Here is a 26784-nt window from a genome sequence, read left to right on the forward strand (position 1 = left end):
GTAGATCTGTCTTTCAGTCACTTTGACTCAATTCTTTTAATGTTTATTGAGGGCTTGTAGGTTCTAGGCATTTGGTGTGTGTGTGTGCTGACTATATAAAATGAGATTGTAGGAGATTGTGGAAAATATATCTTTTTAAAAATTTTTTCAGGCAAGGCTTTATTGGGGCCTCTGCAGTAGCAGGAGGAAACAAGAGCAAGTAACAGTTTCCCTTGTTTGCTTCGTTGTTGGGAGGTGGTCGGGCTTATTCCTTACACGGGGTGAGGTTAGAGGTATGTCCAGGGCTCCGGTCAAAAGAGGGTGGCTTAGGTTGGAAAACATATCTTACTATTTTACCCACTGAGGAAGCTCAGGAAAGGAGGAATCTTTGTTGCCCTTGATTTTAAGGTGATACTTTTGTTAGCCTATAAGTAAATAAACTTTTCTTCCCAATAATTACTTTGAAATTGCCATTCAAATAGTGTCAGCTCTCAGTGGAAATTGTGTGTGAGTGATTTGCCTGTTTTTCAAGGATTCATAGATGAATCCTCAGTATCTAGGGTCTGGTAGTACATTACTACACGGAACTTAATTTGGTTGAAGATGTGTTGGTAGTAGAATTGTCTTGTCTTTAACTGCCCCAGATAAGTGCCCTGTGTCACATACTGTCCTTATTGGTGTGTGTGTGTTCATCTCTTCTGTTTAGTTTTCATCCAGGATTGTATTATTCATTCTTTACCCCTTTTATGTAGTTCTGTGTATATGGGAGTCTGCACACAAGTGCTGATGATCTTGTATTTGTGAAAGTAAAAAATTGGATAAAAAAAGTCACGCACTTTCTTGTAGGTTGTTTAAGAAGAGCAGTGGGATGCCTGCATTGAGAACCACTCTGATTAACTTAGGAGGGTTTGATGCCCTCATTTGTATGATTTTGGTGACTCCTAAAAGATTATTATCCACTTGCAATTCCAGGAGGGGAAGAAATGCCATCATAACTAAACCAGCCTACCAACCTGAGTGAATAGAACGCTATTTTGAGGACAATGAGTCCCACATCCTTGGCTAAGAGGAAGCATCTGAACTTCACATCACCCTACAGGGAAGAATCCTTGTTCCTATAGCATGAATCTGAGGCTTAAAGACAGTGATTAAAAAAAAATAGTGGGGGGGTTTGTGGGTATTTTGACAATCTGATGTATCTTATAGCTTCTTCAGAGAAAATTCATATACTTGCCAGCATGCAGAACTTTTGCCTGTGAGGTAATTTTTGTGATGTTAGTTTATGTTTTCTCCTGGTACTTTTTCCATGATTTTTTCCCACTGAAGCAACTAGCAGTCCCAGTGCACTTTTCTTCTCAGGGAAGATTTGAGAGTTGGCAGAAAGCTTAAGTTTTCTACAAGGTACTACCCTTCCTGACTTTTATTCCCTAAAGACTAAATCAAAAGAAGTCATTATGCTTAGTGTCTTACACACAAGGGAGAACAGGAAAAGAAGAGAAGAAGGGATTTTTCCCTTGACTCAAGACACTTAGATGAAGCAAATGGATATCCATATGCCCACACCCAAAATGAACCACAGTCCAAACCTCACACTTTATATGAAATCTAATTAAAATGGATCATGGGCATAAATGTAAAACATAGACCATTTAGGAAAAAATCTTGTACATATTTTGCTATATACCTAAGAAATGAACATTTTCTTTTTGGTTGATATATAAATGTCTTGTGTTTCAATTTCAAATTCCTGTTGTTCATCGTTGGTATGTAAGAAGTCCAGTTTGTGCCTTAATTTTGTATCCTTCATTTTTCCTGTAATTGCTGCTTAGTTGCAGGAGTTTTATTTTTGTTGTTGTTGATTCTCTAAAACTTTCTATGTAGACAATCATGTCATCTAATAACAAAAACAGTTTAAAATTTTCCTTTCGAATCCACGTAACTTTTCTTTTCTTTTCTTCTCTTATTGCATTAGCTGGAACTTCTAGTACAGTGTTGAAAAGGAATGATAAGAGGGGAAATTCTTGCCTTGTTCTTGATCCTAGGGGGAAATAATCTAATTTCTTACCATTAGATCAGTTCAGTTCAGTTGCTCAGTAGTGTCCGACTCTTTGCGACCCCATGAATCGCAGCACGCCAGGCCTCCCTGTCCATCATCAGCTCCCGGAGTTCACTCAAACTCACATCCATCGAGTCGGTGATGCCATCCAGCCATCTCATCCTCTGTCGTCCCCTTCTCCTCCTGCCCCCAATCCCTCCCAGCATCAGGGTCTTTTCCAATGAGTCAACACTTCACATGAGATGGCCAAAGTATTGGAGTTTCAGCTGTAGCATCAGTCCTTCCAATGAACACACAGAACTGATCTCCTTTAGGGTGGACTTGTTGGATCTCCTTGCAGTCCAAGGGACTCTCAAGAGTCTTCTCCAACATCACAGTTCAAAAGCTTCAATTCTTCAGCACTCAGCTTTCTTCACAGTCCAACTCTCACATCCATACATGACCACTGGAAAAACCATAGGCTTAACTAGACGGACCTTTGTTGGCAAAGTAATATCTCTTTTTGAATATGCTGTCTAGGTTGGTCATAACTTTCCTTCTAAGGAGTAAGCGTCTTTTAATTTCATGGCTGCAGTCACCATCTGCAGTGATTTTGGAGCCCCAAAAAACAAAGTCTGACACTGTTTCCACTGTTTCCCCATCTATTTGCCATGATGTGATAGCACCAGATGCCATGATCTTCGTTTTCTGAATGTTGAGCTTTAAGCCAACTTTTTCACTCTCCTCTTTCACTTTCATCAAGAGGCTTTTGAGTTCCTTTTCACTTCCTGCCATAAGGGTGGTGTCATCTGCATATCTGAGGTGATTGATATTTCTCCCGGCAGTCTTGATTCCAGCTTGTGCTTCTTCCAGCCCAGCGTTTCTCATGATGTACTCTGCATACAAATTAAATAAGCAATATACAGCCTTGACATACTCCTTTTCCTATTTGGAACCAGTCTGTTGTTCCATGTCCAGTTCTAACTGTTGCTTCCTGACCTGCATATAGGTTTCTCAAGAGGCAGGTCAGGTGGTCTTACTTACCATTAAGTAAGATGTTAATTGTATGTAATCTCTATCAAGTTGAGGAAGTTCCCTTCTGTTCCTAGTTGACAGAGGTTTCATTGTGAATGGATGTTGGATTCTCTCAAATTCCTTTTGCATTTGTTCATGGAACTGTATTGTTTTTTATTCTTTAGCCTGTGGCTGTGATGGATTGTATGAATATTCAATGATATTTTAAATTTGTAAACTTTTGTGTTAAAGGGAGAAAAGCAATCATTTTAGCTACATGCTTATATTAAAGCAGTACATCTCTTTTGACCTAAAACATAGTGGTAGTTCCTGTGGATACCAACTGTGTCTTTTAAAATCTATTTTGTTAGCATTAAAAAAATCATTTTTTAAAAGAAGTTAATTCTGTGGTCTGTCATTCATTTATTGAACATTAAGCTTGGAAAAATGAAGAATTCTGCTATTTGTTCTTACTGTCCTGCATTGTGGTAACTAAAATTCAGTGATAATGACTTTTTTTGTCCCTACTAAATTCTACATAAACATATCATAAACATTTGAAATGGCAACGCAATCTTCGGAAGTCATTAAACTGCTCTTCTCTATTTTTAATTTGTGTAACTGATTCATTATCAAAATTGATTGTGACTGAGTAAATTTCCTTTTATTTATTTTTTTTGTTCTTCTTTTGTTGTTGAGGATTTGTTACACACTCCAGCCTCTATTAAGACAAAAATGAAACCAAAGTGTGTTCAAAAATAGAACTCTAATAGCAACATTTCTTATCCCCACGCTTTAAGGTCATATGGTAAATGTTAAGAAAAAAGAAGTTCAGTTGGAAGAAAAAAGGTTATGTCTGTGGTATTGTAGTAATAATTGACTATAAGTTGTTCAGTGTTAAAATAATATACTAAATTTAGGGCTTCCCTGTGTTGAAGAAACAAAGGTAAATTGAAAACAACCTAACTGCTGTTTTTGTAATTCAGGCAGAAGATAGTACTATTGCTCATACTTTACTGATCAAACAGAAATTTTTAGGGGGATAATTCAAGTGCTCTGAAACACTGTGAATTTATCCATCATTATCATGGAGAGGAAAGAAGGAATCCCTTGCAATGTGGATATTAATTCCAGACTTAGAAATGTAGACAGATAAATTGGATTTTCTTTCAGTTATTGTGATGTTTAATTTTATGTGGAAAATTCTGAAAGAGATGGGAATATCAGACTACCTGACCTGCCTCTTGAGAAATCTGTATGCAGGTCAGAAAGCAACAGTTAGAAATGGACATGGAATTACAGACGGGTTCCAAATAGGAAAAGGATTATGTCAAGGCTGTATATTGTCACCGTGCTTATTTAACTTATATGCAGAGTACATCATGAGAAACACTGAGCTGGATGAAGAACAAGCTGGAATCAAGAATGCTGGGAGAAATATCAATCACCTCAGATATGCAGATGACACCACCCTTATGGCAGAAAGTGAAGAAGAACTAAAGAGCCTCTTGATGAAAGTGAAAGAGGAGATTGAAAAGGTTGGCTTAAAGCTCAACATTCAGAAAACAAAGATCATGGCATCCAGTCCCATCACTTCATGGCAAATAGATGGAGAAACAGTGGAAACAATGTCAGACTTTATTTTGCAGGGCTCCAAAATCACTGCAGATGATGACTGCAGCCATGAAATTAAAAGACACTTAATCTTTGGAAGAAAAGTTATGACCATCCTAGACAGCATATTAAAAAGCAAAGCTAGTCAAGGCTATTGCTTTTCCAGGGGTCATGTATGGATGTGAAAGTTGGTCTATAAAGAAAGCTGAGTACTGAAGAATTGAAGCTGTTGAACTGTGGTGTTGGAGAAGACTCTTGAGAGTCCCTTGGACTGCAAGGAGATCCAACTAGTCCATCCTAAAGGAGATCATTCCTGAATGTTCATTGGAAGGACTGATGTTGAACCTGAAACTCCAATCCTTTGGCCACCTGATGTGAAGAGCTGACTCATTTGAAAAGACCCTGATGCTGGGAAGGATTGAAGTCAGGAGGAAAAGGGGATGACAGAGGATGAGATGGTTGGATGGCATCACTGACTCAATGGACATGAGTTTGGGTGAACTCCGTGAGTTGGTGATGGACACGGAGACCTGACGTGCTGTAGTCTATGGTGTTGCAAAGAGTGGGACACGACTGAGCAACTGAACTGAACTGAATTTTATGTGTCAACTTGAGTGGGTCACCAAGTACCTAAATATTTGATCAAACTATTTGATCAAATTATTCTGGGTGTTTCATGAGAGTGTTTTTAGATGAGTTTAACATTAAAATTTTCAGAAGAGTAAAACTGCCTTCCCTTATGTGGGTAGTCCTAATCTAATCAGGCAAAGACCTGAATAGAACAGAAAGGCTGACTCTTTATTAATCAGAGGGAACTCTTTCTGCTTACTGTCTTTGAGCTGAGACATCAATATTATCCTCCCTTTAAACTGAACTGAGATCTGAACCTGTGATCTTTGGACTAAGACTACGCCATTGGCTTTGCTGGTTCTCAGACATGGACTGGAACTTAAATCATCAGCTCTTCTCAGTCTCCAGCATGCTTATCTTAAAACTTGTCAGCCTCCATAATTGCATGAACAGTCTCCTTATAGTAAACTCTTTATATAAAATTATATGTATATATAGGTGCATATCAGAGAAGGCAATGGCACCCCACTCCAGTACTCTTGCCTGGAAAATCCCATGAACGGAGGAGCCTGGTGGGCTACAGTCCATGGGGTCGCTAAGAGTCGGACACGACTGAGTGACTTCACTTTCGCTTTTCACTTTCATGCATTGGAGAAGGAAATGGCAACCCACTCCAGTGTTCTTGCCTGGAGAATCCCAGGGACGGGGGAGCCTGGTGAGCTGCCGTCTATGGGGTCGCACAGAGTTGGACACGATGGAAGTGACTTAGCAGCAGCAGCATAGGTGCATATATTTATACGCACATACATATATGCATACATATGTACATATGAGCATATATATATATATATGTATATGAATAATTCTATTTATCTGAAGAACCCTGACTAAAACAATTACAAAAACTTTAGACCTTGAATTTCATATAGCTGCCTCTCTCTGAGATTAAAATTAACAATAATATGGGTATGATCTTTTGGATTGGAGTCAGCAAACTCTTAACTTGTGACTTAAATCTGGCCCACTACTTGTTTTTCTAAATAAAGTTTTATTGGAACATAGACCTGCACATAGACCTGTTGTGAAACACTGTGAATTTGTCTATCATTATCTTGGAGAGGAAAATAGGAATCCCTTGCAATGTGGATATTAATTATAGATATAGAAATATAGATAGATAAATTGAATTTTCTCTGAATTAGTTATTATGGTGTTTAATTTTGTGTGTCAACTTGTGTGGGTCACCAAGTACCCAAATATTTGATAAAACTATTTGATCAAATTATTCTGGGTGTTTCTAGTTTCTCTGCAGAAGGGAGGGGTCTCTTTTCAGCCTTGAATCTTTTATTAACAATGTGTTTTATGATTCTGTGCTGAAGCCCACTAATTGGAATTGTGTATCCTGTAAAATTTTGGTATAAATACATTCTGATAAATGCCAAACTGTCAGGCTGTGAAGTCTTTGTAAGGACTTATGCTTTTATCTGTATGCTAATGCTAGATTTTTCTGGGGCTCAGACTCTGAAGTTGAGCTATCCCAACTGTCAAAGTGCCTGCTTTCTGCTGAGAAATAAGTGGTTTGACATCTGAGATAAGGCTTAAAGAGTATTCAATAGCTGAAAATACAAAAATAGCTCACTGCTTTCATTCAGTGAACAATATTATAACACTTATGAGAAGTGGAATTGATGACAGGAATAATTTGTCCTTATTAAAAGAATAACTTTAAAGGACTTCTTTGAGAAGTTTTATGTGATCAGCCTGAAATATGAGTTCATTAATGAAGTTTGTTATATTGGAGGATAATGTTTTATTTAGGCCAAAATTTACAGCCTGAATCCTGGAATTTTTTAAAATGTTACTGAACAAGGCACATATTGTTGGTTAACAGGTGTGCATATTTTAAAAATTCCTATTCAGTGAAATTTCAGTGACTTCTGATTTATGAAGTAGAAGACTCTTTAAAAATTTTGTTACAAATAATATCATTGTCCAGTAGTTTTAACACTTTCTTTTTTCTCTTTATCTGTAACATTGTTTTGGTTCATTAGTTCAATAGAGTTAGTGAACAGAAAGCTGCACACATGCTTTTCCTTCTCTAATCTCTTCAGACCGTTCTTTGGTTTGTTGGATTTCATTATTTCTTCAATAATTAAGGATTGTAGGCTACAATCTCTAAAAGTTTACCCTTGCATCATAAATGTGTTATGAAGTTTTCTTTTATTAATTATATTCTAGTTAGGGTATAATTTCTATTTCCTCTCTGACCTTAAGTAATTTAGGAGAGTTTCTTATTTTCCTGAATTGTTCTTTTCTTCATCATTTTAGTATTTATTCCCAAATTTTATTTGTTATGATCAGAAAATATGTGAGTAAATAGCTACACTTAAAAAAAATCTTATAACATTTTCTTATGGCCAAGTATGAGATCTTTATTAAAAGTCTGGGAGAATCCAAATGGCTGAGCTTGGGTCATAGCCCATGATCAAGGGAAGTGAAGTTTAACCTTTTTTGTTCCTTTTTTTCCCTTAAGTTTAACTTTTTAAACTTCCATAGAAGGAATAAAACTCTGCTTTCATCAAAAATCACATAGGGATGGACAGCCCAAACTTAGAAAGCGAGTTCAGGTGCTGAGTGGGAAACAGCATATGACTTGTTGAGGAGGGCATGCAAATTTGAGTCAGAGCAGAATTGCTGGGAAATAATGGAAAGGTGATTAAAGGTCAGTTCACTAGAGGGTCTCTTTCTCCATCCACTCTACACACAGTACTCAACCTTCCTTCCCAATAACATGGAACAGCTATTCAAAGATTATGGGCTGGGACTTCCCCAGTGGTCCAGTGGTTGAGACTTTGTGCTTCCAATGCAGGGGATGTGGGTTCTATCCCTGGTCAGGGAACTAAGATTTCTCATGCCATGTGACCAGAAAAGTTAAAAAATAAATAAATAAAGACTATGGGCTTGCTGATATATTCATGAATAAAATGATGTAATGTCTGTGAAAAAAAAAAAAAGTCTGGGAGAAACAAACATAATATTGTAAAGCTATTATCCTCCAATTAGAAACAAATTTAAAAAAAATCTATGTTTGTGTGTATCTATCACTATGTACAATATATATTGTACACAAATGCATGTGAACATATATCTATATTTTGTCATTCATTACCTTTCAAGTACATACCCAGAGATTCTAATTTAATGGTCTGAGAATTGTCTGGAGTTTTTAAAGCTTTCCATGTGATTATAACACACAACCAATACTAAGAATCACTATTCTAATGAAATAGTGGTTTTAGTCCAGTGATTCTCAGAGTGTGGACTGGCTGTACCAACATTGCCTGGGAACTTGTTAAAAATACAAATTATTGATCTTATTAAACTGGAAACTCTGGGGGCCCAGGAGTCTGTGTGTTTTTATATTTTTATCAGGTTATAATTGCTTTACACTGTTGTGTTAGTTTCTTTGGTACAGTGAAGTGAATCAGCAATCTGTATACACAGAATCCCTTCCCTCTTAAGCATCCCGCCACCTACCCCCATCCCACCCTTCTAGGTCATTACAGAGCACCAAGCTGAGCTTTCTGTGCTATACAGTAGCTTCCCACTTCCCACATCTATTTTACACGATAGTGTAGATAAAAAAGTGAAAGTGTTAGCTGCTCAGGCATGTCCAATTCTTTGGGACCCCGTGGATTGTAGCCCAGCAGCCTCCTCTGTCCATGGAATTCTCCCAGCAAGAATACTAGAATGTGTTGCCATTCCCTTCTCCAGGGGATCTTCCCAACCCAGGGATCAAACCCACATCTCCTGCATTGCAGGTGAATGAATGCTCTACTGTCTGAACCACCAGGGAAGCCCATAGTATATATATGTCAGTGCTAATTCTCTCAATTTGCCCCACCCTCTCTTCCCCTTGTGTCCACATGTTTGTTTTCTATGTCGGTGTCAAATTCCTGCCCTGCAAGTTGATTTATTGGTAACATTTTTCTAGAGTCCCGTATACCTGCCTTAATATACATATTGTTTTTCTGACTCACTTCACTCTGTGTGACAGACTCTAGGTCCCTCTACATCACTAAAAAAAATGACTCAATTTTGTTCCTTTGTATTGCTGAGTAATATTCCTTTGTATATATGTACCACAACTTCCTTATCCATTCATCTTTTGATGGACATTTAGGTTGCTTCCCTCCAGCAATCTGTATTTTAAAAAACTTGAAAGATGATTCCATTATTCACTAAAGATTGAGAACTACTGATGTCTAACAGTGTTTTGACATTATGAGTCATCTTGGCCCCAGAAGACATTTCATCTTATCTGGAAGCATTTTAGATTGTCACAACTTGGGTGATCACATACAAATTGTAACTCAAGTTGTGGGTCCTGACTTGGATGGCTTGTGTTTGCGTGTAGTTGATAGAGGCCAGGGATGTGTCAAATACCCTACTCTAGTGCACAGGATAGCCCCTCACAGCAGAGAATTACCCGGACCAAAGTGTCAGTAGTGCTACTTTGTAGAAACTGAGGTGGACAGTACTTTCCCAACTGTGGCTCCCTCTTGGGATTCCAAATTTACTTTAATTTGGCCAGTGTTAAGGGCAATATGCCAGGATTTTAAAAGCTATCCCTATGATTATATTCACAACCACAATTGAAAATTGCTGCTGAGGACCCTGGTCACTGAGGTACCTAAGATTCTTAAGTTCTAATGGATGGATCAGGGTGATCTTGAGTTAATGTTACTATAAAAAGTTAAAAAGTAGTCATTATTACCTCCTGATGTGATGTAATAGGAAGGCAAACACCATTTTCTGAAGTGTTCTTGGCAAACTATTTCAATCTTGAACATGAGCAAGTTTCTAGGTTTTATAATCTAACTACCAACTTAGAGGCAGATGTTAAAAAAACACTGTGAGGATGTCATCAGCAAAATCAGAAGGTAGAAAGTACTCCAGGACAAATGATACAGTTTTTCTTTCCAACAAATAAATAGTAATAAGGAAAAAAAAAGAGAACTGTTTTTTGTTGTCATTTAGTTGCTAAATTGTGTCTGACTCTTTGGTGACCCTGTGGACTGTAATTCACCTGGCTCCTCTGTCTATGGGGTTTCCCAGTCATGAAAAATAGAGTGGGTAGCCATTCCCTTCTCCAGGGGATCCTCCGGACACAGAGATCAAACTTGCATCTTCTGCTTGGCAGGTGGATTCTTTACCACCAAGCCACCTGGGAAGCTATAATATATTATCCTCAACAGCACTTAAACTCAGAACAGAGTATTTTTATAGATTTAAGTTTAATAGTGAAAGTATTCACTGGGAGAGAAAAAACAATGGCCAGGGTGAGGGAGAGAGGATGAATGGGATTACAGGGAGTAAAGGACAAAGAAATGTGTTTAAATCAATTGTTTATTCAGATCACTGTTATCACTGTTATGTATATTTCCAGCTATATTCTCTCCGACCAAAAAGTATAGCTTTCACTGTTTATCCAAAGCTTTCCCATTTACTTCCTTTCTTATTTGACTTGAAAAATAGAATCTAAGAATACGACATTAAAATTGGGCTTTTTATATTCATATATTTTTTTTTTTTTAACAGAACTGTTCATTACGAAGGTGGTGCTGTATCGGTTCATGCACGTTCCCTGTGGCGGCTAGAGACACTAAGAGTTGCGTAAGTAGAACATCTGAATACATCCCGATGCTTTGGGTACAAAAGATTGGGCTGGCCAAAATGTTCGTTTGGGTTTTTCTGTAACATCTTATGGAAACGCCTCAGTGAACTTTTTGGCCAACCCCATATATCTAGTGGTCTTGAACTTTTCTTCAAAATGGTCATGCTAACAACAACACGTAGATGAAACACTCATTTTTTACCTTCCCCTGCAATTATTTACCTTTCACTAGCCTCCATTCACCAGGTAGTAAGCAATGGTTTTATGCCATCTGCTTATTTTTAGCCTCATTTGGTTTTGTGTTATCGATTCATCCCAGTCTGTGCCTCTCCTGGCAGGAAGAGCTCCTAGTGCAGAGTGACGTAAGGTTTGGAGTCAGGACAAATTGTTTGCAGGCCTGTCGCACATTTCAGATCCAGGCTTGATCTGAATCACATTTCAGATTACATTTCACATTTCAGATTACAAAGGCATATGTAAACCAGTGGAAACTTGAACCCAAATGAGGTGTGAGCGTCATCACTGGCAGTCACTATCTTTACTTAAAACTAGCTTGATAACTGAGTGAGAAATGTGAATTGAAAATAGACTCACTGTGTATTCATTATACAAATAATGATTATCTTTTTTTTTCTGGTGACTTCAAAAAGCTGTCCAGAGATTGACTTTTAGCTACTCTAAGTAAATGCAATACTGATGATAAAGGTGTCATTTTGAACTATTTTAAATAGAATTTAAATATCAATCAAATTAAAAGATTAGAAGGTCATTTTTGTCCAGAAAACAGAGTTTTCAATGCATTTGTTCCCTGTTATGTTACACTTTAAAAATTTATTGATTTAGGGTAATAGACTTCCATGGATGTGTGTAGGGAACTGTCTTATTATAGAATTGCTGCATTTTATTAACTTGATATTTTGAGATTAATTATTAAAATAGTTCAGTGGTCTTCAGGGTTTTTTTTTTTGCTTATGTACTCTGTGTAATAATTTCAAAAACTTTGTATTTCCTTGAACATTGCTAGGCTCAACATAGAATTTTTTTCATTATCAGTTTAAATAGATGCATAGAATATAACTTACAGTGTATTGTAAGTAGTGACATTTTAAGATAACATGGGTAAACTACTCTCATAAAAATATCCCATTGACCTTGTGTACTGCTGCAATTTAATACCCATCTTTATTTATTTAAAAATGCTTGAACATGGTCTCTTTAACAGTGAAAAAATATGTTGTTCATCTTTCTCATTGAAATCATATTAGTTTATTCTCCCATGACACAATTTTACCCCAATGAGATTTTTTATGATTGATTTTCTGCTCACTCTATCTACTCCTACTCAACAAAAATATGCATGTAAATTAAATTTATTTCTATATTTTCTCTGATTGTAAGTATGCAACTTTTAAAAAGTGCTCTATATTAATCTGTTAGTTATCAATTAATTGATAATAATAAGTTTCTTTCTATATAAATTCATAGTTGCTCAAACCCACTGAAATATTAAAACTGATAAATCTTGAACTTAAAAGTAAAATTTTATGGATAGTGAATTTATTAATGGGATAGAAATAGAAGAGATGACTTATAAAGCAAAAGAAAGAAAGCTCATAGCCTTTATGTGCTTCATAAATTATATAGAGAATCTAGGGAAAGGAATTCCAAATATATACATATATTTCTGTAATTTGCCTTGTGTATTATTAAAAATGACAGCTTAATTAGAGATGAAATAGGGCCTTTATAAAACAGATTTCAGATGTTTTTTCACATTTGTAGATCTACCTACCCTTCATGATTGTGTACTTAAATTATTTTTTTTTTTTTTCTTGAGGAAGCCAGGTCCTAAATCTGTCTATTGCTTATTTAAAAAAAAAAAAATGGATAAGAGCTCTTGAAAGCCTGACGAGACTTCCTTTTCATTGTCAGCAATGTTATTGATGAGCTATAATTACAGAAATACTTTTGAAAGTATCCGAATGGATTTCTTCATTGAAGTTTTTTTTTAAAGATTTGGTTGCATCTCTGACCTCCTTTGGCATCACTGTAAATATATAAATTAGATTGCATTTAATTAGCATGTGTTCTTTTTATATTCAGTGGTCACATTATTTTCTTTTACTTTGAAAGTGATATTCAAATTACTGCTTCTATGTATAACAGAACTGTATTCCAAAGGTCAATGTTTATATTGTAATCTTTGGGATACCATATGGTTTTTTTCTCCAGTGAGATGCCAAACTATATATTTGTTACAATTTATGTAGTCCAGTAATTATATATTTTATATTGCAATCTCATACAAATAACATTGTGTCAAAAGTTTTTCAGTATCATTAACTTTTTAATGAAGTAAGCTTTAATTTGGGGAATCAAATGTAATAGAAAACACATTCCTGTATTATACCCCAATGCAAAGTTTAAGACTATTATATGTAGGATATATATTGGCTTCTGTAATAGAAATGATCACTGCAATTATAATACACATTATGTATACTTACAATTCTACTTTATTTTTTTTTTTATTTTATTTTTAAACTTTACATAATTGTATTAGTTTTGCCAAATATCAAAATGAATCCATCACAGGTATACATGTGCTCCCCATCCTGAACCCTCCTCCCTCCTCCCTCCCCATACCATCCCTCTGGGTCGTCCCAGTGCACCAGCCCCAAGCATCCAGTATCGTGCATTGAACCTGGACTGGCATCTCGTTTCATACATGATAGTTTACATGTTTCAATGCCATTCTCCCAAATCTTCCCACCCTCTCCCTCTCCCACAGAGTCCATAAGACTGTTCCATACAATTCTACTTTATCTTACAAATTTTTTTAATAATTAACATCCTCATTCCTTTGAGATATTTACAAGTAAATGTAGATAATACCTTGGGAACAGTTGTCTAATATAACATAGGAAACTATATAACTACTATATTTCGACTGTTTCCAGTTTTTACTGAAATATTAGTTTCTTGCCCTTGATTCTCTTGGCCTTGTCCTCTTTTCTTTTGGACTATGGACACATGAGATGAGCTAATTTGAGCGCTTGTGAGCTAAAGAAAATGTGCTTAGACTTCATAATGTTTGAGAATTGGGCAAGTTCATTCCAATTATAACAGAATTCCCTTGGTGGATTGAGAAGTGTGCTTATGTGTATGAAACCTATGAGATTTGAGCCCAAATAGATTTGAACATGGTATTCAGAATACTGTCTAGAAGTTCTGGTGAAAAGTATGTCTTTGGACATACTTACGGACTATTTGAAAATGAAGTTGTTTTCTCTAGTTAGGATGAGTCATTATTTGATAAAATTTTCAAATGCTCCTTGAAATAATGGAATGGTATTAAAAATAATTGCTTTTTTATAGCATCTGCTAACAGTATACTTAATTTTATGAGGGGAATACACAAAGCTTTTCTATTACCAGAGTAGAAATGCTTTAACATGCTATTGTTGGTAAACAAACTTAAATTTCATTTTTAAGGCACTACTGTGTTATTATCAGGATTTATTGGTACATGGTTATTATTTTAGTAGGAGGACTTATCCAAAGTAATTATCTTTATAAACATTTCCATGTAAAACTTGAACTTATTACAGTATCATTCTAGTATTAACTTTCCAGGCTAATGCTTAAGGTTAAGAAAAAATCCAGGTTAGGGAAACAGCATTCAGTTCAGTTCAATCGTTCAGTCATGTCCAACTCTTTGTGACCCCATGAACCGCAGCACGCCAGGCCTCCCTGTCCATCACCAACTCCTGGAGTTTACCCAGACTCATGTCCATTGAGTCGGTGATGCCATCCAACCATCTCATCCTCTGTCGTCCCCTTCTCCTCCTGCCCTCAATCTCTCCCAGCATTAGTGTCTTTTCAAATGAGTCAGCTCTTTGTATCAGGTGGCCAAAGTATTGGAGTTTTCAGCGTCAGAATCAGTCCTTCCAGTGAACGCTCAGCACTGTTTTCCTTTAGGATGGACTGGTTGGATCTCCACGCAGTCCAAGGGACTCTCAAGAGTCTTCTCCAACACCACAGTTTAGAAACATCAATTCTTCGGTGCTCCGCTTTGTTTATAGTTCAACAACAGCATAAAATTGACTTAAAGATAATTTATTGAAACAAAATTGGCATTAATAAATCTACTGCAAATCTAAAAAAAATAAAAATAGTGTTCGTAATTTATAGAATCTAAAAGTTTTTAATGATTCTGTATGAAAAGAAGTCTATTAACTAATAAATCATAGTTCAGTTCAGTTCAGTCGCTCAGTCATGTCCGAGTCTTTGCGACCCCATGAATTGCAGCACGTCAGGCTAGAATCCTCGAATATTTACTTTTTATTGGTTTGATTCGTTTTGTAGTGGTAAGAGCTTCTACTGTAATTATCTTTTAAACATTTATGCTTGTGTGTCTTGTGTTTCATTTTCTGTTTGCCATTGGCATGTGAAGCTTCATGACATAGTACATTCTTTTTAGAGTATATCTTACTCATTGTAAAGTAATCAACTGTATCCTCTTTATGGGCTTCCCAGGTGGCTCAGTAGTAAAGAACCTGCCTGCCAAGCAGGAGGTGTGAGTTTGATCCCTGGCTCAGGAAGATTCCCTAGAGAAGGAAGTGACAGTCCACTCCAGTAATCTTGCCTGGGAAATTCTATGGACAGAGGAGCCTGGCGGGTTACTGTCCATGGGATTGCAAATGAGTTGGACATGACTTAATAACTCCATAACAACAATAATATCTCCTTTATACTTTTTGCCTTGAATTTTAATTTGTCTGATAGCAATTTTACCATCATTATTTTTTCTTGGCTTTATGGGCACGGTGATTCTTTTTTATTTTTACTTTATTGAAAAAAAAAGTATTTGATTTCTAGCACATTTCTTATCATTGATAAGAGGCTGTCCTTGCTTTGCACGCTAGCATGATAACTCTAAGTCTCCATTACTGGAACCTTCTTTCCACTCTTTATCATAGTGAGGACAAGGTTCTGTTCTGTACAGCTTTCAGTTAACACAGTTCTGTACAATGTGAGAATGGTCTGTATCTTCATTTTTCTTTTCTTCTCTATCTGAAATCCACTGTTTTTAAAAGCAGATTTTGATGATCACAACTTTGCTTTTTATCTTTTTTATGCAACTTTAGTTTGCATTTTCTGTGTTTTGCATTTAATTTTTCTTGCCTTTTTTTCTCTTGACCACTATTCAAATTTAGTTTCTTCATTTGTCTCTTTTGTTCCTTGGTTTTTATTGACATCATTGTTCCATATTATTAAAATTTAAAGCATAGGATGAGATTTCTTTTTTTCAGATAAATATCTAATTCAGTTTGTATATATGAATTCCAGTTTAACATAATTAGGCATTGACTTTAATACCACTTGCCTAAAATCTGTTCAAATCCAACAAAAAACTAGTCAGTCCTAGTTTATGAGTTTAAAGTGTCATTTTAATCTCATAATGTCTTTATTTGTGACTGGTGATTAGAAATTAACTCAAAACACAAGTTCTTAGTCATCTTAGTAGTGTTTGGTGTGGATAGTATTACAGTTAATGTCAGAAGACCTTGAGATAAATTTTGCTTCTACTTATTATTATCTACATGACATTGAATATTACCTATAACCATTCCAAATAACCATTCTGTTATTTGTGAAATAAAAATATACCACCATCATAAGGTTTTTGGAAACACTCAAGAAGACAGTATATGTCAAACCTCCTTGTTCATTGTCCAACACATACATTTTAATTGTTGTTTCTCCTGTCATGGTGTTTGCTATTGGATCAAGTCTTAACATTTTTTATTAGGTGGAGTGGAAGCCACATAAGGTGGGGACAACCTTTTCGACTACGCCATGTCACAACAGGAAAATACTTGAGTCTCATGGAAGACAAAAGCCTTCTACTCATGGACAAAGAAAAAGCTGATGTCAAATCAACTGCATTTACCTTCCGATCTTCCAAGGTAAGACCGAGATATAATTTTGGATTTCCCACTGCATTTCCTTTGATGTTAGAAATACAAAGGAAAATGATGTATGTTTTACACAAATTTCTAAATTCCCAGTTTCTCGTCTATTCATTCCTCTTCAGTCAAACCCATTTCTTAAACCACTAAAACCTGCCCAGGTGTTTCACTTGGTTTATCGTTCTTTGGTTATTTTCATGTAGCATATCCATCCAACTCCTTTTAGTTTTCTTAGGCATTGACAATGCAGTAAGCACAGACCTTGTGCTGCTGTTGCATAACCCTTTTCCTCACAGGCTCGGTTACACATGTGCTCTTCCATACAGACCTTTCTTCTTACGTCTGTTGAATCCCGTGTAAGGACAAAACATCTAAGAATGTCCTTAGCTCTTTCACGAGAATTCCTCTGAAGTAGATGTTGAGTAGAATAGACAAAATAAGTGCACATCAAAGTCAGGTTGAAATGCTGGTGCACAGTTAGACTCTCTCAGTACCTAATGTGTGTGTGTGTGTGTGTGTGTGAGCTGAGTCGTGTCTGACTCTTTGTGGTCCTATAGACTGTAGCTGAGTCGTGTCTGACTTTTTGTGGCCCCATAGACTGTAGTCCACCAGGCTCCTTTGTCCATGGAAATCTCCAGGCAAAAATAATGGAGTGGATTGCCATTTCCTGCTTCAAGGGATCTTCTCAACCCAGGGATCAAACCTGTGTCTCTTATCTGGGTCTCTTACATCTCCTGCATTGGCAGACGGGTTCTTAAGAGATTCCCAGCTCACCAATCCCAGCATGCAGTGGATTGCTAACCATGCCTCAGCAAAACAGCACATATCCTGAATAGTCAAGTGTCTCAGGAATAGCTGAAAATCACTTGACACATGCCAAGTGTCTGTTGCGTGCCTTTTTAAGATAACTGTATATTTCTGTCCTTAATTTAATGATTATTGTCAAATTTGGTCATTGTGTTAGAAACGGTATTGAATTACTGGTTAGCTTTGTCCCAGAGGTGCATATGCCCGTGTTACAGATAAAGGTATGTTTGAACAAGACCAGAAGTAACTCTGAAAAGCTGGTAGCCTGAGCTTACATCCCTAATGCCATGCTCTTAGTTCTCTTCCTTTGGAAGACACAGAATGGTGGGAGATGCTTCTGATTTGATGAGTTCTCCCAAGTTTTCCAGGAATGACAGCCAGTGTAGGTCCCTGTTCATTCTGGTGGAAACAGACAAGGCTGGTCAGTTCCAGTGGATAATCTGAGACAGGATCAGCATTTGTAGTTGTTATTGGGACCCATGGGGGAGCTCTGAAGCGGGGAGAACTTGGGTGGACTTCAGGTGGGCAGTTAGTTGCTCCTTGTCTCTGTAGTTGGAGTGTGCAGTTGATCACATTGTGAACAGACTTGGTGCCAGTGGGCTTCTTCCTCAAGACTTTTAACCACAGAGGTGCGAATTTACTAGTTTGTCCACTGATAATCCCTCAGTCCAGAAAGACAAAAAATTCAACCTGCCAAAGATGATCAGTTATCTGATGGTGAAAGCCCTTTTCAAGAAAAAAATATGGCAGAAGATTGTAAAAGTGCAAAGAAATGCATGACATCCCAGCAAAATACATCTTCTGAAATAAAATCCCAGAGAAGGGGGAAAATATGAACAGGCATATCACATTGAAATAATATTAGAAATTTTTTCAAGACATGGCAATTAAAAGGTAAATATATATCTAACAGAAACTGGAGGCGAAAGAGGAAAAGTAAAAGGTGCTCTGATTACTTACAGTAAAACAGAGATAAGTCAAATAATATTTTCTAAAAATTTCAAAATCGAGTAACAAATAAGATATTTCTGAGTAAAAAGCCAAACATTCAACTGTAATAAAATTTACTGAACTAAGGTAGTGGAACAAAGGGAAGTCTGTAAAAGAAGGGAAGTGGATATTTATTCACCCAGAACGTATGAGGGCTCACTTGATCTCAACTAGGAGTAGGGAAGATGCTGATAGTCCATGCCTTCCTAAATCATGTTGAGGGCACTGGGAAGCAGGGACCCCTTCTTCCCTAAATCCTTCACCTTTTAAAGATGATAATTGCTACCATTCTGTGATTCTCGGTAAGTCTACAGTTTGAGCTGAGTATTTTCCATAAGTGATCTCACTGAGAAACAGGATCCCCATTTTACAGATGGAAAAACTAAAGGCAGGAGAGATAAGTCACTTGCCCACCTTCTATGGATAGTCACTTAGCTGGGTGTATAGAAGAGCTGGTAAACATGAGGTTATCTCTGCTCCAAACCACTACCCAGGGTGGGTTTCAATAACCAGGCCTGATCTCCAGGTCTGGAACCCTGGACTGGCTAGTCACTCATTCACCCCCAAGGCTGTCAGAGTTCCCCAGGACCTCATGTAGTGAAGCACTCTCCTACCCGCTCTACAGGCTCCCAGGCAGCTGCCTGACACTATTGTCTAATTGTGGTCTCCTCAGTTCCTGTTACTGCTAGAGAAATCTGAAATTCATTTTTCTCTTTTCATTATTTCTGTAACAATCACATTCCTATAGTCTTCAGAAATCCTATTTTACTATAGAAAGCTGAATACCTCCACAATCTTTCTCTTTTCATTCTTTCTACTATAACAGTCCTACTTCTCCAGGAGGTAAATGAATGCCTCTAGCTTTTTTTAGGCTCCAAAATCACTGCAGATGGTGACTGCAGCCATGAAATTAAAAGATGCTTACTCCTTGGCAGGAAAGTTATGACCAACCTAGATAGCATATTCAAAAGCAGAGACATTACTTTGTCAACAAAGGTCTGTCTAGTCAAAGCTATGGTTTTTCCAGTGGTCATGTATGGATATGAGATTTGAACTATAAAGAAAGCTGAGCGCTGAACAATTGATGCTTTTGAACTGTGGTGTTGGAGAAGACTCTTGGAGAGTCCCTCGGACTGCGTGGAGATCCAACCAGTCCATCCTAAAGGACATCAGTCCTGGGTGTTCATTGGAAGGACTGATGTTGAAGCTGAAACTCCACTACTTTGGCCACCTGATGCGAAGAGCTGACTCATTTGAAAGACCCTGATGCTTGGAAAGATTGAAGGCGGGAGAAGAAGGGGACAACAGAGGATGAGATGGTTGGATGGCATCACTGCTCAATGGACATGAGTTTGAGTAAACTCCGGGAGTTGGTGATGGAGATGGAGTCCTGGTGTGCTGCATGTAGTCCACGGAGTTGCAAAGAGTTGGACATGACTGAGCGACTGAACTGAACTGAACTGAGCAAAGCAGGGGCTGGGTTATTCCAGTGGAAATGCAAATACGAAACAGACACATATATTAACATTAAAAATGTCTTGCATACATGCCTCCATTGATCTAGCAACATTCTATATAAGTGCATTTTAAATGAGAGGGGTTTTCTTACAGAAATAAAATAAAACTGTGCACATTACCTTTATCATTCCTTGCCATGGGGAAAAAAAAAACCTGGTAAAGACTCAAATGTTTAACAAATATTAATAGAGTTGGTAACTTAGTGGCATTAGCCATGAGAATATGTTGATTTGGAAAGATATCCATCATAATATTGTTGAGTAAAAAAAAGCAAATTATAAAGCAATTTTAAAATCTTACTTTTTTTTTAACTGAAGAAAAAGACCCCAGTGTGTGTGTTTGTATATGACAATATTTTAGATGTGAAAAATCTGCACTAATCTTTTAATTTTGACTCCTTTAGAAAGTTCAAAATGGAAGAGGCAGGAGAGAGAAGAAAGGATTGGGAGGTTGAGATTAGCAAATGCAAACTATTATGTAGAAAATGGATAAACAACAAGGTCTTACTGTACAATAGGGAACTATATTTAATATCCTGTGATAAACCATAATGGAAAAGAATTTGAGAAAAAAATGTGCATATATGTGAAACTGTATCATTTTGCTGTACAGTGAGAATTAGTACAACATTGTAAATCAACTCTACTTCAATAAAATATAAAAAATAAACCTAAAAAACCGATCAAAAGGGAAGATATATGAGAATATGAGTGCAAGGGGAACATTTTTATTTAACTTTAAAAAAAATCTCTGGTTGTTTTGACTGTTATGATAGCCATTTTTCCTCTGTAACCAAAAAAAATCAGTTAAAAAATTCAACCATTGTACTGATATACTTGGACATAAGTTTTGTGCACGTTTTAAATTTCTTTCTTCATGGGAAGACCTCAAAGCAGAAATACTGACTCAAAAGCTTTGAATATTTTTAAAATCTCAAAACCGTTCTCGCACAAGGCAATAGCTTTTGAAACATTTCCCCATAAATATCTCTGCTTTTGTTCTGTCAGCGTTATAATTTACATACGAAGAATTTTTACTGACCAGATTCTTCTGTGGTCTCTGCTCAGAGGTTCTGTTTCTGGCTTTTGGTGATTTTATACTGTCATAGCTGACACTGAAAGCACAGGGAACTGGAATTTCAGTATTGCCTTTTAATGAACTGTTTGCATGCATATATGTGTGCTAAGTTGCTTCAGTCATGTCTGACTCTCTGCAACCCCATGGACTGTAGCCTTCGAGGCTCCTCTGTCCATGGGATTCTCCAGGCAAGAATACTGGAGTTAGTTTCTAAGTCCTCCTCCAGGGGATCTTCCCAATCCAGGGATCATACTGAGGTCTCTTAAGTCTCCTGCACTGGCATGTGGGTTCTTTACCCCTAGCACCACCTGGAAAACCCAATGAACTGTTTGATTTCTCTAAAATGGGCCTCCTGTATGGAGCCCACATTCATGGAACCACTCTAATACACAGGTTGCTAATAACACACTATCAATTTGTATATAACATGGTTGAGAGTCATGAAAACAGGTGAAATCAAGGAAAACATTTTATTTTTTAATTTATTGTATTGAAGTATAGTTGACTTAGTGTTATATTGTGCTGTACAGCAAAATGATTCAGTTGTACATGTCATATACATTATTTTTCATATTCTTTTCCATTATGATTTTTAGAATGAAGTTCCTTGCGCTACACAGTAGGACTTTATTGTTTGTCCATCCTATATATAATAGTTTGCACTTGCTAATCCCAAACTACCATTTCATCCCTCCCCCACCCCCTCCTTGGCAACTATAAGTTTGTCTCTGTGTCTGTGAGTCTGTTTCTGTCCCATAAATAAGTTCATTTGTATCATATTTTAGATTCCACATGTAAGTAATATCATATGGTATTTGACTTTCTCTTTCTGACTTACTTCTCTTAGTATGATAATCTCTAGGGCCATCCATGTTGCTGCAAATGGCATTCATTGTTTTTATGGCTGAGTAGTATTCCATTGTGTGTGTGTGTGTGTGTGTGCGCACGTACCACATCTTCTTTGTCCATTCAACTGTTGCAGGACATTTGGGTAGTTTCCATATCTTGGCTATTGTGAACAGTGTTGCTATGAAAATAGGAGTCCCTGTATCTTTTTGAATTAGAGTTTTTCTGGATAAATACCCAGAAGTGGGATTGCTGGATGCTATGATAACTCTGGGGGCTTCCCTGGTGGCTCAGCAGTAAAGAATCCATCTGCAATGCAGGAGATGCGGGTTCAATCCCTGGGTCGGGAAGATCCCTTAGAGGAGGGCACAGCAACCCACTCCAGTATTCTTGCCTGGAGAATCCCATGGACATAGTAGCCTATAGTCTATAGTCCATAGGGTCTCAAAGAATGGGTTATGTCTGAAGCAATTGAGCACATGGAAACTCTATTTTTAATTTTTGGGGGAAATCTTATTTTTAAAATCACAGAATTTTCATTTTAAAATCACTGACAGATAAGGTAATAAAGTGTTTTCTATGAAGTCAAGACAGTAAGTCTGTTATTTTTAAAATTACTTTGTTCTATTATATATAATGTGTAATCATTATAGAAGATTTTAAAAAGAAATAATGCAAAAATATGGGAGGGGTAAATTAAAATTGTGTACTATCCATCACTCAGAAACAACTACTGAGTGTATGTATTTCAGTCTTTAACAACTATATACATATTTTTATACTGCTGCTGCTGTCGCTTCAGTCATGTCCGACTCTGTGCGACCCCATAGACAGCAGCCCACCAAGCTCCACCGTCCCCAGGATTCTCCAGGCAAGAACACTGGAGTGGGTTGCCATTTCCTTCTCCACTGCATGAAAGTGAAAAGTGAAAGTGAAGCCTCTCAGTCCTGTCCGACTCAAAAAATATATATATATATATTTATACTAATAAGGCTAATTATTAAAATTAAAAATTATTCATGATGAAAGGTGCAGCTGCATGATAAAAAAGCATTGAACTTAGAACTAACTAAAATAGAGTAAAAGTACAGTTCATAGTTATAGATGACATAATATGTTTTTAAAATAAAATACTGTTTTTATACTGTTAACGTTTTAGAGAAGATGATATAGGCAAAGGATTTCTTTCATCCTTTTGTTAAGCATCATACTTGGTCATGGTCCCTGGCCTTTGAATAAATAATCACGTTTTCTTAAAGGTGTATCTCATTCTTGTTTTCCCTTAATGCCACTGACAAGCTGAAAATGCTTGCTATATTTTTTACGTATTTTTGCTATACTATATCCAATGAAAATAATGAGTACTTATATTTCTGGAAGGCAAAGATATGTGTGTAAGATATTTCTTTGATTCTTGGTCTACTTTGAGTATACAATTAATAAATGACTATTGGTTGACACAGTCACTATGTTGTAAGCCAAATTTTTATTACTGGTGAAAAATTAAACCTTTTTTAGAACAGTTGAAAATGCCAACTTTTTCTTAGAATAAAGGGTATGGTTTTAGAAACTCTGAAGTAAGGACCCTTATTTTACATTAGTGTTCCCTTACCTATGATTGTGTGAAACTGCTTTGAAAGTATATTCTTAAAACATATATATATATTTTTTTTTTTTTAAGAAAACATTAAGATCATTCTGGGCTTCCCTCATAACTCAGTTGGTAAAGAATCCACCTGTGATGTAGGAGACCCCAGTTCAATTCCTGGGTCAGGAAGATCTGCTGGAGAAGGGATAGGCTACCCACTCCAGTATTCTTGGACTTCCCTTGTGGCTCAGAATCCACTCGCAATGTGGAGGACCTGGGTTTGATCCCTAGGTTGGGAACATCCCCTGGAGAAGGGAAAGCCTACCCACTCCAGTATACTGGCCTGGAGAATTCCATGGACTGTGTAGTCCGTGGGGTCCCAAAGAGTTGGACGTGACTGAGCGACTTTCACTTCACTTCACTTCAAGTTCATTCTTACTTAAAATGTTGAGAACAGCTTTAAAAACCTGTTCTGCTATTTAATATAAGCAGCGATTTTTAAAATTGTCATTGGGATATCTTTTAACTAATGTGAATACTCACTAGCCATTCTCATATTCAGGATTTGCAGAATAATCAACAATTGTTGATGATTGGATATGTTCAGAATAAACACAATAAAGTGAAAGACAATTTATAATATCACCGATGTTGTCCCTTTTCCCCCCTCAGCTTTAGGGAGATATAACTGACATTTAATAATATGTGGAAATAAGATTTACAATGTGATGTTTTGATGTACGTATATATTGTGAAATCCTTGGTCTTTTTTTTAAAGAAAGCATTTTATATCATGAAAAATTCAGTTTGATTCATGCAGGTTTTCATAGACCTTTTCTTCACTTTCTCTACTCCTAGAATTTTAAACCGTTACATTAGTGTATTGAAATGTCAGTTCTAATCATAAGGTAGGTTGACAACTACCCTGTATTACACTGCCCCCAATATGTCATTTTTTTTTTTAGCTTAAAATACCACTGAAATATTCCTCTGTGGGTGATTTTATCCAGTCTTTTTCCTTTCATGAACCATGAATAGAAACCTTTGGCTATTGAAATGATGGAATACCAACCTCAAATAAGACTTCCAATGAGATTACAAGGATTATGGAGCAAATTGTAAAAATAGAACAAAATATTTTTAGGACATAGTTTTAGCATGTTTTTATTTGAGATTTTTATTCTTGGCTCAAAAAATGTTTAAGATGCTTTAAAATGTATAGACCCACACAATAAAAATAAGAGTCAAGCTAACAGTTTATAATGTGCCAAGTAATGTACTAAGTCCTTTTTATGTGTTTTCTTATTTAATCTTGCTGCTGCTGCTAAGTTGCTTCAGTTGTGTCTGACTCTGTGCAACCCAATAGAAGGCAGCCCACTAGGCTCCTCTGTCCCTGGGATTCTCCAGACAAGAACACTGGAGTGGGTTGCCATTTCCTTCTCCCAGTGCATGAAAGTGAAAAGTGAAAGGGAAGTCGCTCAGTCGTGCCCGACTCTTAGCAACCCTATGGACTGCAGCCTACCAGGCTCCTCCGTCCATGGGATTCTCCAGGCAAGAGTACTGGAGTGGGTGGCCATTGCCTTCTCCATATTTAATCCTAGTTCAAACCTATAAAGCTTAGATACTGTTTTTAATCTTCCTTATGTAGATGACTATATTTAGGCTTAGATTAGTTAAGTGGCAGATCTAGACTCTGAACCTAAGTATTAATAGTAAATCTAAAGCCCCCTTTAATGATAAAACTTGTGATTTAGTAATGAGTAGCAGATAAAAGGGAGAAGGCAATGGCACCCCACTCCAGTACTGTTGCCCGGAAAATCCCATGGATGGAGGAGCCTGGTAGGCTGCAGTCCATGGGGTCGCACAGAGTCAGACACGACTGAAATGACTTAGCAGCAGCAGCAGCAGCAGCAGATAAAAAAAAATGTTGCTCATCTGTGATCACCTGTATATTATGGTTGCTTAGTGACTGATTAAATATCTAAAAATTAAAATCAAAATGGATAACTTGGGCTTTTTTATTATCAAAATAGTTATATGCTGTTTATCAATGCAGATGGATTTTTGCTTTTAATCAGGATTAAATTCAGAATAAATTCTTGCATTCAAGTGGTGTTTCTCAAAGGGTTTTGATAGCATAATAGAAAGTAATGCCCACTATGTTTTTACAGAAGATAAGAGAAATTCTGTTCTAGTTTTTATGGTAATTTTAAAGAGCATTAATACTCCATTGTGTATATGTACCATAGCTTTCTTATCCATTCATCTGCTGATGGACATCTAGATTGCTTCCATGTCCTGGCTATTATAAACAGTGCTGTGATGAACATTGGGGTACACGTGTCTATTTCCCTTCTGGTTTCCTCAGTGTGTATGCCCAGCAGTGGGATTGCTAGATCAGAAGGCAGTGAAAGCTATGGTACATATACACAATGGAGTATTACTCAGCCACTAAAAAGAATACATTTGAATCAGTTCTAATGAGGTGGATGAAAATGGAGCCTATTATACAGAGTGAAGTAAGCCAGAAAGAAAAACACCAATACAATATACTAACACATATATATGGAATTTAGAAAGATGGTAACAATAACCCTGTGTATGAGACAGCAAAAGAGACACCGATGTATAGAACAGTCTTATGGACTCTGTGGGAGAGGGAGAGGGTGGGAAGATTTGGGAGAATGGCATTGAAACATGTATAATATCATGTATGAAACGAGTTGCCAGTCCAGGTTCGATGCACAATACTGGATGCTTGGGGCTGGTGCACTGGGATGACCCAGAGGGATGGTATGGGGAGGGAGGAGGGTTCAGGATGGGGAACACATGTATACCTGTGGCAGATCCATTTCGATATTTGGCAAAACTAATACAATATTGTAAAGTTTAAAAATAAAATAAAATTTAAAAAAAATAAAAAAAGAAAGAAAGAGCATTAAGCCTGACAGTGAGCTTGGTGAAACCATCTGTGGTTAAGATGAGGTGTTTCACTAATTTGAAAGGAGATATGCATTTTTGTGTCCATTGCAGCATTATTTACATTAAGATTGATTAGTGCCGATCGATAGGTGAATGGATAAAGAAGATATGG

At 36.8% G+C, this 26784-nt stretch overlaps 1 protein-coding gene across 3 annotated transcripts in view; it reads left to right on the forward strand.

Annotated features, from left to right (window-relative positions):
• Positions 1–26784, forward strand: part of RYR2 (ryanodine receptor 2) — an 832848-nt gene that overhangs the window by 375881 nt on the left and 430183 nt on the right. For all 3 annotated transcript variants that reach the window (XM_070781954.1, XM_070781952.1, XM_070781953.1), the window contains 2 exons: positions 10814–10888; positions 16705–16861. In XM_070781954.1, the coding sequence (XP_070638055.1) occupies positions 10814–10888; positions 16705–16861 (232 nt within the window). The remainder of the gene's footprint in view (positions 1–10813; positions 10889–16704; positions 16862–26784) is intronic.

Source organism: Bos indicus, chromosome 28, assembly GCF_029378745.1.
Source record: "Bos indicus isolate NIAB-ARS_2022 breed Sahiwal x Tharparkar chromosome 28, NIAB-ARS_B.indTharparkar_mat_pri_1.0, whole genome shotgun sequence".
NCBI lineage: Eukaryota > Metazoa > Chordata > Mammalia > Artiodactyla > Bovidae > Bos > Bos indicus.